This window comes from Vigna radiata, chromosome 1, assembly GCF_000741045.1.
Source record: "Vigna radiata var. radiata cultivar VC1973A chromosome 1, Vradiata_ver6, whole genome shotgun sequence".
NCBI classification, from domain to species: Eukaryota; Viridiplantae; Streptophyta; class Magnoliopsida; order Fabales; family Fabaceae; genus Vigna; species Vigna radiata.
This window is the reverse complement of record NC_028351.1, coordinates 33,481,045-33,492,895: the sequence shown is the minus strand read 5'-3', so window position 1 is coordinate 33,492,895 and position 11,851 is coordinate 33,481,045. Positions and strand designations below refer to the sequence as shown.

At 34.8% G+C, this 11,851-nt stretch overlaps 2 protein-coding genes across 2 annotated transcripts; both read left to right on the top strand.

Annotated features, from left to right (window-relative positions):
- On the top strand, window positions 1-1,323 carry LOC106762106 (protein FAR1-RELATED SEQUENCE 5-like). The gene has a single exon (XM_014645822.1). It carries the CDS (start codon window positions 1-3, stop codon window positions 1,321-1,323), a length of 1,323 nt encoding a protein of 440 aa, XP_014501308.1.
- Window positions 1,324-1,370: 47 nt separating this feature from the next.
- Window positions 1,371-2,201, top strand: LOC106762097 (protein FAR1-RELATED SEQUENCE 9-like). Its single transcript, XM_014645810.1, has one exon. The coding sequence runs from the start codon at window positions 1,371-1,373 to the stop codon at window positions 2,199-2,201; it is 831 nt and encodes a 276-aa protein (XP_014501296.1).
- The last annotated feature ends 9,650 nt before the right edge of the window (window positions 2,202-11,851 follow it).

Genomic DNA, 11,851 nt, shown 5'->3' with positions numbered 1-11,851 from the left:
ATGAATGACCTGCCTCAGTGCACAGGAAATAGTCCTGAGCCTAATGAAAGTTGTTTGGACAACGAGCCTAAGATTCATATGTGTTTTGATTCAATGGAAGAGGCAAAGAAATTCTACACAAATTACGCCATCACATGTGGATTTGCTGTGAGGACAAGATCTTCGAAAAAGAATAAGGAAAACAATGTGTACTACTTGCGATTAGTTTGTTCAAGAGAAGGGAAATATGTATCTTCCATCAAGCCTGAAGTGAAAACACTTGCAAGCCAAACAAATAAATGTCCAGCAAGCATTACCATTGGAAAGAAGGACAATAAATGGTTTATAAAATCCGTTGAACTACATCATAGTCATGACCTATGCCCTAATACATCTAAGCTAATTGCAGGGAATAGAAAATTGAGCATGCAAGCGAAACACACGTTGCAAGTCAATGACGATGCCGGAGTTAGGATAAATAAGAGTTTCCTTAGCATCGTTAGCGATGTAGGTGGATTTGAGAATATGGAATTCGTTGAACGAGACGCAAAAAACTACGTTGTGCAACACAGGAAGTCTTTATGTAAGGACAACGATGGTCAAGCCCTCTTAAAACACTTTTCATCAATGAAAGCTTTAAACAATGACTTCTTCTACGACATTGCATTGGACGAAGGGAATAGAATATGTAGTGTTCTTTGGGCAGATGCAAGAAGTAGAGCGGCGTTTGAGGAATTTGGTGATGTTGTTTCTTTTGACACGACTTACTTGACAAATAAGTATGACATGCCGTTTGCGCCGTTTGTCGGCGTAAATCACCATGGTCACTCAATCTTACTTGGATGTGGATTTCTTTCTTCCGAAGACACTGCATCATTCGTGTGGTTGTTTGAATCTTGGTTGAGATGCATGGGAAATAAGGCCCAAGATGGTATTATAACGGATCAGTGCAAGGCAATGGCAAATGCAATTGAAGAGGTTTTTCCAAACACAAGACACAGGTGGTGTTTGTGGCACATAATGAAGAAGTTGCCTGAAAAATTTCAAGGCTACAAAAATTATGTTGCCATTAAAACCGATATACACGCCATTGTATATGACTGTGGTTCGCCAAGCGAGTTCGAGAATGGATGGGAAGATCTACTTACAAAGCATGGATTGGAGGCAAATGATTGGTTATGTGATCTTTATGATGCAAGAAGAAAACGGGTTCCATGTTACTTAAGGAGTTATTTTTGGGCGGGTGCGTTGGTAGGTAATCAGGTGAGTTTGCACTGGTCAATGTCGATGATTGGTTATGTGATCTTTATGATGCAAGAAGAAAACGGGTTCCATGTTACTTAAGGAGTTATTTTTGGGCGGGTATGTCAACTACACAAAGAAGCGAGGGTATGAATGCATTTTTTGATGGATTTTTAAATTCAAGCACGACACTACAACAATTTGTTGTTCAATTCGACAATGCCTTTAGAGTGAAGGCACAAAAAGAAATACAGGCTGACTTCTCCTCCCTTAACACCACGATTGGTTGTGGCTCCCAATCACCGATCAAAAGACAATTTCAATTAGAGTACACACATGAAAAGTTCGACGAGGTTCAAACAGAATTTCGGTCCAGGATGAATTGTTTTATCAANAANACTGTNAAGGANACTTATATGAATACTTACACAATAAAAGAGGAGCGGATGTTTGAGGGTAAATGTGTAGATAAATTTTATACAGTTGAATTTGATCCACTCACTAACAATACCAAATGTTCTTGCCTCTTATTTGAGTTTAGAGGCATCATTTGTTGCCATGCACTATTGGTGTTTGGTCAAGAAGATGTTTGCAATGTGCCATCCAAATACGTTCTTAGGCATTGGAGTAAAAATATTCGTAGAAGGCACACGCTCATTCGAGCAGCTTACACTAACTCAAAGCTTCAACCGACCATGCAAAGATACCAACTATTGTGTAAAAAATTCTGTGAAATAGCGAAGGTTGCTTGTGAGTCAGAAGTTAATTCAAATCAGTTACAAAAGGATCTTGATCTACTTGGTAATAAATATGGCTGCAGTTCATCCATGACTACTAACATCATTAGTGATGGAGATGAACTCAGATATCAAAATCCGGTTACTTCTCCAACATCTAACACTGAACGAGGAAATGATGACGTACTTGTCCGCAGCCCTTTACCAGTGAAGCGAAAGGGTGACCGCATACAAACAGGTTAAAGTCCAACGTTGAGAAACGGACGAGAAAAACAAAAACATCTTCAGCAAAGAAGTGTTCAACAACATTCGTAGAAGAATTAATCTGTGAGTATTTCTTTTGTGTGCTATTTCCATTTACTTAACTTAAATTTTATATGTTTTCTAAATGTAATTGTGTTGATTTAGGAAACAAGAATGCCTCATGTTATACAAAGTGCTGAAGTGATTCCTTTTGCATCCCAATCTTACCAAGTTTCAGACCAATCTGGAGTGGCCGCATCGGGATTTTTGTCTTTGTTATCGGCTGTGCATAACAATTTCGATAATAACATACTTTGATGTATATAACTTTGTTCTTGTTATTTAGCTATGAAAATCGTGTTTTTATTATTTTGCAAAGTCTATGTCAATTTACCTATGAATACCACTGTTGACAACACCTCCTGTAACATAGCTTAATTAAGGTGTTATTTTGTGATGGAAATAGGCATTGTAATCGATTACCAATATTGTGTAATCGATTACATTGTATCCTGCCTTCCTATAAATATGAATAGATGGGTTTAACTGCCCACGTTCCCCTATTTAGGTTTAACTGCCCACGTGCCCCTCTTTAGGTTTAAGTGCCCACAACTCTAGGTCTTCAATTATCCTCCTTCACAATTCCCTGCTTGTCATTCGCAACACACTGGGCTTCCATGGCTGATCGCACAAGGAAGAAATAGAGGGGAGCTTCTTCCCGTGGTGTTTGTCGCCCTCGAAGTCCGACGCCTACCCCACCCCCATCTCCAACAACATCCTCGTCTCCTCCACCAACAGGACAAGAATTGTTCTCTTCGCCTACACAGTATGAGAAATATGCTATGTATTTTTTCAATTGACACATTTTGGAAAGCAAATACCTGGATGAAGATTACTTTGAGGTAAGCAATTTTGAATTTTACGACATTTTGCGAGATGCAGCATTGAGCGAATTTGTATCTTTGAGAAAACCCTTCTACCCACAATTAGTTAAAGTATTTTATAGCAACACGCAAATTTCTGAAACGGGAGTTATTCGAAGCGAAGTTAAAAAGGTTAAGATTAGAGTGAGCCCAACTCTTTTTCAACAACTCACCTCCCTCCCATGTACCGGAGTTCGTTACGAACGACGTCTTGTTGATGACTGGAAAGAAGAGTACAATTCCATCACTGCAAGGCAACTAGTTTGTAATGAAAAAGCGGACTTGAGTGCTAGAATAACTGTTGGGGTTTGAAGGTGCAACCAAGAATATTGCATTATGTACTAACTAGAATATTGATTCCACGTTACTCAAATATTGGTCAGGCATCCAACGAGGATATTATACTGTTATGGGCCCTTTTGAATTCAAAGTAGATTAACTGGGGACATGTCATCCGCAATAGGATGAAAAGGGCTCTATCCGACAATGAAAGGATGTCTTACCCTCATTTGGTAACTATATTGTTGGAACACTTTAATGTGCCTCTGACTTTTGATCCTATGACAGAAATAATGGACAAACAAAAGGTGGGATGTGACAAAATAGTCTCTTTTGGTTATGTCCAAAATGTACACGGAGTGTGGGTACACAAAGACGACGTTGACAACCAACAGAGTGAACGCAGACAAGTACAACAGAATGATCAACCAAGTTCTTTTACAACACTAGATGATGTCATACAACGCATTGACCAACTCCAAACGTACGTTGGTACAAGATTGGACGGCCTGGATACAAGATTGGACGTTGTAGAAGCACGACTTGGTAACAGTTACAACAGAATGCAGCAACCTACCAACCCATTTTATCATTTCACTTCGTAGTTTTAATTTGGTCTTATATGTATTTTTTTCATTTCGAACTTCTACTGGAATATTGTAATGTTTTTATTACTTCAAATAAGTATCGCAATTTAAAAGTCTAGTTATAAATCTTGTTTGAATGCTTTGCGTACTATATTTCACATATATACAACCAAGTACAAATGAAGGAACTAAATAATGTTTCACGTATTATATTTGACATATATACAACCAAATACAAATGAAGGAACTAATCAACACTCAATGAACACTGATATTGAACTGTGATCAACTGTGGTCCCCCACGTTATAACAGGTGGCTCCTTCAGTGGAACAGGATGTCCAAATACCTGTTGAAGCTGGTGTAAAGATTACAAACTCCTTGTAATCGATTACAAAACACATTTTCACAGCATAGACTAAACAACTTCACTTGACACAAGTTTGACAACATGGGTGGTCCCTCCCTACATATTGGGGGCCCCATAACATTAGGTTGAAGGCTCTCCTCACTCCACAACCATAAAACACATTTTAAACCGTTGGATTTGGTAAAAAACAAACTTTGGTCCCCCACGTTATAAAAGGGTGGCTCCTTCAGTTGAACAGGATGTCCAAATACCTGTTCAAGCTAGTGTAAATGATTACAAACTGCTTGTAATCGATTACAAAGCTCAGTTTAACAACATACATAGAACAACTTCACTTGACACAAGTTTCTCCACGTGGGTGGTCCCTCCCTACATGTTGGGGGGCCCACAACATTAGGTTGAAACCTCTCCTCACTCCACAACCATAAAACAGATTTTAAACCATTGGATTTGGTAAAAACATATAATGGTCCCCCACGTTATAACAGGTGGCTCCTTCAGTTGAACAGGATGTCCAAATACCTGTTCAGGCTCATGTAAACGATTACAAACTGCTTGTAATCGATTACAAAGCTCAGTTTGACACCAGACACAAAACAACTTCAATTGACACAAGTTTCTCCACATGGGTGGTCCCTCCCTACATGTTGGGGGGCCCATAACATTAGGTTGAAGGCTCTCCTCACTCCACAACCATAAAACACATTTTAAACCCTTGGATTTGGTAAAAAACACACAGTGGTCCCCCACGTTATAACAGGTGGCTCCTTCAGTTGAACAGGATGTCCAAATACTTGTTTAGGCTCGTGTAAACGATTACAAACTCCTTGTAATCGATTACAAAACACATTTTCACAGCATAGACAAAACAACTTCACTTGACACAAGTTTGACAACATGGGTGGTCCCTCCCTACATGTTGGGGGCCCCATAACATTCGGTTGAAGGCTCTCCTCACTCCACAACCATAAAACACATTTTAAACCGTTGGATTTGGTAAAAAACACACTGTGGTCCCCCACGTTATAACAGGTGGCTCCTTCAATTGAACAAGATGTCCAAATACCTGTTCAGGCTCGTGTAAACGATTACAAACTGCTTGTAATCGATTACAAAGCTCAGTTTGACACCAGACACAAAACAACTTCACTTGACACAACTTTGTCAACATGGGTGGTCCCTCCTTACATGTTGGGGGACCCAGAACATTAGGTTCAAGCTTCTCCTCACTCCATAACCATGAAACACATTTTAAATCATTGGTTTTTGTTAAAAACACACTGTGGTCCCCCACGCTATAACAGGTGGCTCCTTCAGTTCAACAGGATGTCCAAATATCTGTTCAGACTCGTGTAAACAGTTACAAACTTCTTGTAATCGATTACAACACACATTTTCACAGCAGATTACCCAAAACTGAAGCTGTGGTCCCAAGTGAAAACGATTACATTGCAATCTTTTCCACCATTATGTTCACCAATTCAACTATATACATCAAATCACAACCATTAATTCGTTTTTGGGCACAAACAATATCACTTGGAATTCAATTTATAAAGCAATTCAATAAAACACAAATTTTTTTGTAATTACATAAATGTAATAAAACAAAGATTATTGTTCTATATATTGAACCAAATAGGTTTAATTACACCATCTTTTTCTTGTCCTAACACTGAAGTCTAGTACAATAGTTACTCATCTGTCTTCCTAACTACTACATTTCCTATGTATGGTGTCCTAAGTGCTTGGCTCTTAAATCACCTTCTTGAACCAATCCTAACATAATGCTTCAGCTCTAATTGTTTGTTGGACATTCCACCCGGTGCATTTGCGGACATTGCACGTTCTTCATTCTTGCACATTCCACCCGCTTCCTCGGTCGACACTCCAACAGGTGAAACAAATGCATCATCACTAAATGGTGGTGGACGTCCTGCACTTTGGACACTATCATCTGCAGTTGACCTTTTAGGTGTTGTTCTGCCCTTCTCTGCCTCCAACTCTGCCTCTAAGACATTCACCTTCCTTTTAAGCTCTTCAATTACACATTTCTGATCCTCTGCAGTGCGCATCAAACTCTCCCTGTGTTTTTTTTAAGAAATTTCTTTCTTCGTTGCTCTTCATAGCTTTTTGGTGGTGGTTCTTTTTCTATACCATCCTTCTCATCAATCTTGACAACACCAATTTCATGTACAACATGAACCTGAAATTTAACAACATATAATATGTTATATTATATCTATTAATATAAAATAACATTCAAAAGTAAAAAAAAAAAAAAACATACACATACCACACCCATCTCAAAAACACGTTTCACAATGTTGTCTCCAACATTTGTATTCATCCAGTGCAAGATCCTTGGAACTTTCTCAATTGCACCTTCAGGAGCCATGAAATGCTCACAAAACCAAACCTATATAACATGTAATTGTTTAAAATTATTCATAATCAAATAACAAATATTCCAAACTTTAGTTGTGAAATCAATACCTGCAACATGTACACACAGCCATCAACATAAACATTGCTTCTAGCTTTGCCTTTCTTCAATGAATCTGAAGCTTTACTCAAATTTTCTAACAAAAAACGATAAACTAAATTGCCGCAACAGTATTTACTCAGACCACTCAACTCATCAACAATTTTAAAAAATATAGGAAGAACTCGTCCACTACGAGTTGGGAATAAAATCTCACATATCCCCAACAAGATGTACAAGCTACAAAAAACCTCACAAGGAAGGGTTTTTTATGTTTTTTCAACAAAAATTTGAAAATGAATTTCAAATGGGTAATTTCCTGACCTAAGTATTTAACACATTTACTATTACCCACTGAAGAATGCTTCAAGTTTATACTTTCACCATCTAAACTCAATCATATTCCTGAACAAAAATCATTTTCATTGATATTGAAATGCTTGTCTGCAATAATAAAAGAGTTGCTCGAATCCACCCATGTCTTGGTTAACTCACGCAAAATTTTAGTATTCAATATGACTTTACCATGCAACTCTAAAAACCAACCAAATGGAGTCTTCGAGATGACTTCCCGTTGTTCCTCTGTCAACCGTTCGTTGAGAGTGTTAACATACATAGTTGAAAATGAATGACGCACACTTAACTGTCCAAAACAAAATAACACACCAAATCAACAAAACCCATAACGTGTGCAAGAAACCACAAGAACCCCAATACCCAAACCTAAAACGAAATACCCAAACCTTTGGTCCAACGAAGGTCCATTCCGGAACTTGCCATTTCAGAGCACTGGAGAGCACACAAAAGGGGAGTGGAGAGCACGATGGGAGACGACGGGAGAGAGACAATCTGTCACACAAAACCAATGAAAAAGCCGAGGGGGTAGAATTGGAATACAAATTTTCTGAAAAGCTTTCCATTTTGCAAGCCAAATTTAAAAAAAAAAGTAAAAAAAAAAACTACCCAATAGGACGTTGACACATGACAGTGTCAAATATGTGTCAAAAATTGGGTATCAAAATAACGGGACCCTTACATTAATAAGAAACCCTTCTCTCTACACTACTATACTCTTCTTCTTACACTGCCACATTCCTCATTTAACCTGTTTTTACCTGGTAAAGATAGTTGGTAAAAAAAATTCTTTTCACCAACGTCCAACCCACCCATGCAGTCCTTGTTGTAAAATCATCTCTACACCACCACACCGAAATTGTAAAATTTTGGAAATATACTCTCTATTAATAAACTGACAATTTTTGTTTAGAAATCCAGAATACATAAGTACAACACTCTGAAATCTGAAAAACTTACAACAAATATAAACTCAATAATTTAAATTACAACCCTCCTCTCTATTTTGTTCTTCACGGTTCTCACAGCACGCACACAGACTTTCTTTCTTCTTCACACGATGCTCCTCACTTCTACTCACTCTTTTTAATCTTTTTCTACATGGTGCACACAACACTGACACACTTTATTTCTTCTCTCCTGCACCATGCCTCTTCATTTGTATGTGTGCCCCTTTTATAATTAAGGAAGACACAAGGTCCAAAATACCACTCATTACAAGCAAACAAGAAATCTTTCGGTGGATCTTTGCACCTAATGTTTCATACATCACTAGCTACTTGTGCATAATTCTCACAATAATACAAAAACTTAGTTGGCAACATTCAGTACCCATTTTTTCTTTCCAATTATTTACGGTGCCTTTATCTTTGGATGGATGTGGACTTTCGGTGATCAATAATCACATACAAACAATACACTTAGATATTTATAGAACCCACAAATCTAAAGTTTATCCAGTAGAAATCACATTTCCTTCTTTTCACTGTACTATTTCTCCTTCACTCGTATTGCGTTGTTCGTGCATTTTGTTGGTGTTGGTGGTTCTCTGTTTGGAGGTAGCAACTTCTTAGAAGTGGTCTGGAGGTAGTAGCTTCAATGGATACCCATATTCGTCGACGAATGTCGCTATCCGTTGAAGGCCAAACGGATATCCCATGTCCGTTTTGGCCTTAGGTTCCTTGTTTACAGCACAACAGACGAACAACTTACACAACAACCACAACACAGATTCAAAGCAAACAAATTAAACTACCTAACATGCAAACAAAGATACAAAACAGTGGTGAAGAAAACCAACCTGGATGCCGAAACAAAGAACTTCGCTCTACTCTGTGCTGCTCCTCCACGGTGCTCCTGGACGTTGCTCCACACCACCACTCAACGACCAATGGAAGCAGTGAAACAGAAATGAAAAGGAAGAAGAAACGGAGATGACAAATGAAAACGAAAATTAAAAGTGAAAGGGGAGAAAGAAGAAGGGAGAAAACGAAAATGGGAAAGAAATCCGTGAGAGAGAGAATTACGAGTGGGTTTGAGTGATGTGCAAATAAAAGAGGGTAGAATCAGGGTTTAAAATAAAAAAATAAAATCTAAATGGTAAAAGTAAAATAATTTTAACTTAAGGCTTGTTTTGTAATTAAATAAGTTTTGGAAAGAGTTGAGGAGGTGGAGGGAGCAACACCCAACTTTTTCCTTCAAACAGTATAAAAAGATCAAGGCCCAATCCGGCCAAGCTTGCAATAGTGGCCCAACATTTCAATCAACATTTCAGTAACCCAATCTAAGTGCAGCAACCCATTCTATTTCATATCTAATCAAAGAAAAAATAATAATACCAAATTAAAGAAAAGAAAAGGAAATTTAACAATTAAAAAGAGAGATTTCATTATCAAAGATTTTCTAATATATATATATATATATATATATATATATATATATATATATATATATATATATATTTTAATTATTAGCAAAAACTAAAAATACTCCTAAAAACTTATTTTTAACTAAAATTATACAAAACTAAAGAATATAAAGAAAAACCTAAAACCATCCTAATTCTAGATAATTAAAAAGAAAAACAAGTTATCCTAGACTTCTAAACACCTAAAAGATTGCAAAATTAGATAGTTATCAGTTACAAATCATTATCCTAGCATCTAAAGTAAAGTAATCATCTCTCCACTCATAAGATATATATTTTCTTCAAAAGAGATTCCTTGAGAAGGTGTTTGTTAGAAAGTATCCTTAAAAAAATTGATAATTAGGTGTGATAATTGATTATCCCTAAAAAAATTAAAATTTGTTGGGCATTTAATCGTCGATTAAGAATTTTTTAATTTACTTTTTTTACTTTAATAATAATATTAATATTAATAATAATAAAAACATATTAAAAATTTAATATTTTAATTTAAAAAAATATTTAATCAAAAAATTGTTTTTTAATATAATAAATATAAACTAATTTAGCATATTTCATATAAATAAATATATATTGATATTTTAATTTTGTAAATTTTTATTTATTAAACAAAAATAAATAAAAAATATTATAAAATTAATAAAAAACTTAAAAGAAATATATTAACTGGAATTGGAAATACGATTACATATAAATAATTCAAATTGAATATGTTAATTGTATTTTTTAACATATTTTTTTAAAATTTATCTTTTTTTTAATCTTTTAATATGTTTTATTTATTTTTATTTAATAAATAATATTTTATAAATTAAAATATTAATATGTACTTAATTATATGTAAAATATTAATTTAATTAAATATTTATTAAATAAAAAATGTTCATTTATTATTGAATTAAGTCACATAAATTTTTAATTTAATATATTTTTAATTTTTTTTAATTTAAAATATTAAATTTTATTTTGTGAAAAAAATGTTTCAAAAATTTAATTAAAATTTTAAAGTGAAACTAAACCAACTCTATAAATAATGTGCCAAAACCAACTTGGGTGGCATGCGTAGCTCAATGTCCCACAGTAGAAAGAGACTTTGGCCAAATGCTCCGTACCCCTGTCAACTAGGAGCAGGGCCAAAACCAAGGCCATTATTTATTAAAAAACATTCAAATATGTAAATTTATCTATACCATTTGATCATTTCAAATATGTAAATTTATGTATTAAAAAATAATGCTGGGTTATTAAATTATACATAAATGGTAAGTGAAAAATATACTACTAAGAATAATCATAACCAATTACATTACAAAATTTCACATAACTTTTGCACAAAATATCAATAGAATTTCGAAAAACATTAGTGCACCTTAAACATTTAACATATAACCATACCAAAAAGATCTGCTATATCATATAAACAAATAATACACACAATAGTTCGTTAAATAAAATACTGAAATATAAAAAATAATTAAACCATTGTAAAACATATATGATGTAACTACGAATTTTAAATATTTCAAAATAATATTTAAAAATAAATTATTTTAATCAAGTTTTTAATTGTTTTTCTAAATACAATATAACAAGTTACAAATCATATTTAAAAACGTTTTTAAAAACATATATGATGTAACAAACGTTTTTCTAAATACAATCGTCGTTAAACAAACGTTTGTAAATAGTTGAGTCATTGGCATATTTGTCTTCAAGCAAAGGTTCATTCAAGAACTCTTCAATTTCATCATCTTCAATAACTTCTCTAATTTTATCATCTACAGATGTTGAATCGTCATCTCTTAAAAAACCTTCATGTTAATTACCAATTCCTTCTGATGTAATTATACTTGTGAAAATTAGATAAGATAAAAATTATAAAATGAAAACTCATTATAAAATCATTTTTTGTAAGAAATTGTTTAATAGCGAGTGTTTCTGGTTTTCTCCAGGCGAATTACTAATTCCTTCATATGTCATTATGCTTGTGATAGATAGGTTTAATACCTATTTTGGTCCCTCTTTTCGAGGGGGTGTTCAAAGTGGTCCTCCCTTTTTTAAAAATTTCACTAAAGTCCTACTTTTTGTAAAAAGTGTGCAAGTTAGTCATTTTTGCTAACGGCGTTAATTCGGCTAACGGCAGAACTGCCAGCTGGCTAATATATGATGAGGTGTAACGTTTTTCCTTTGCTGGCACTGTTATGTGTTTAAAAAATAATAATAAAT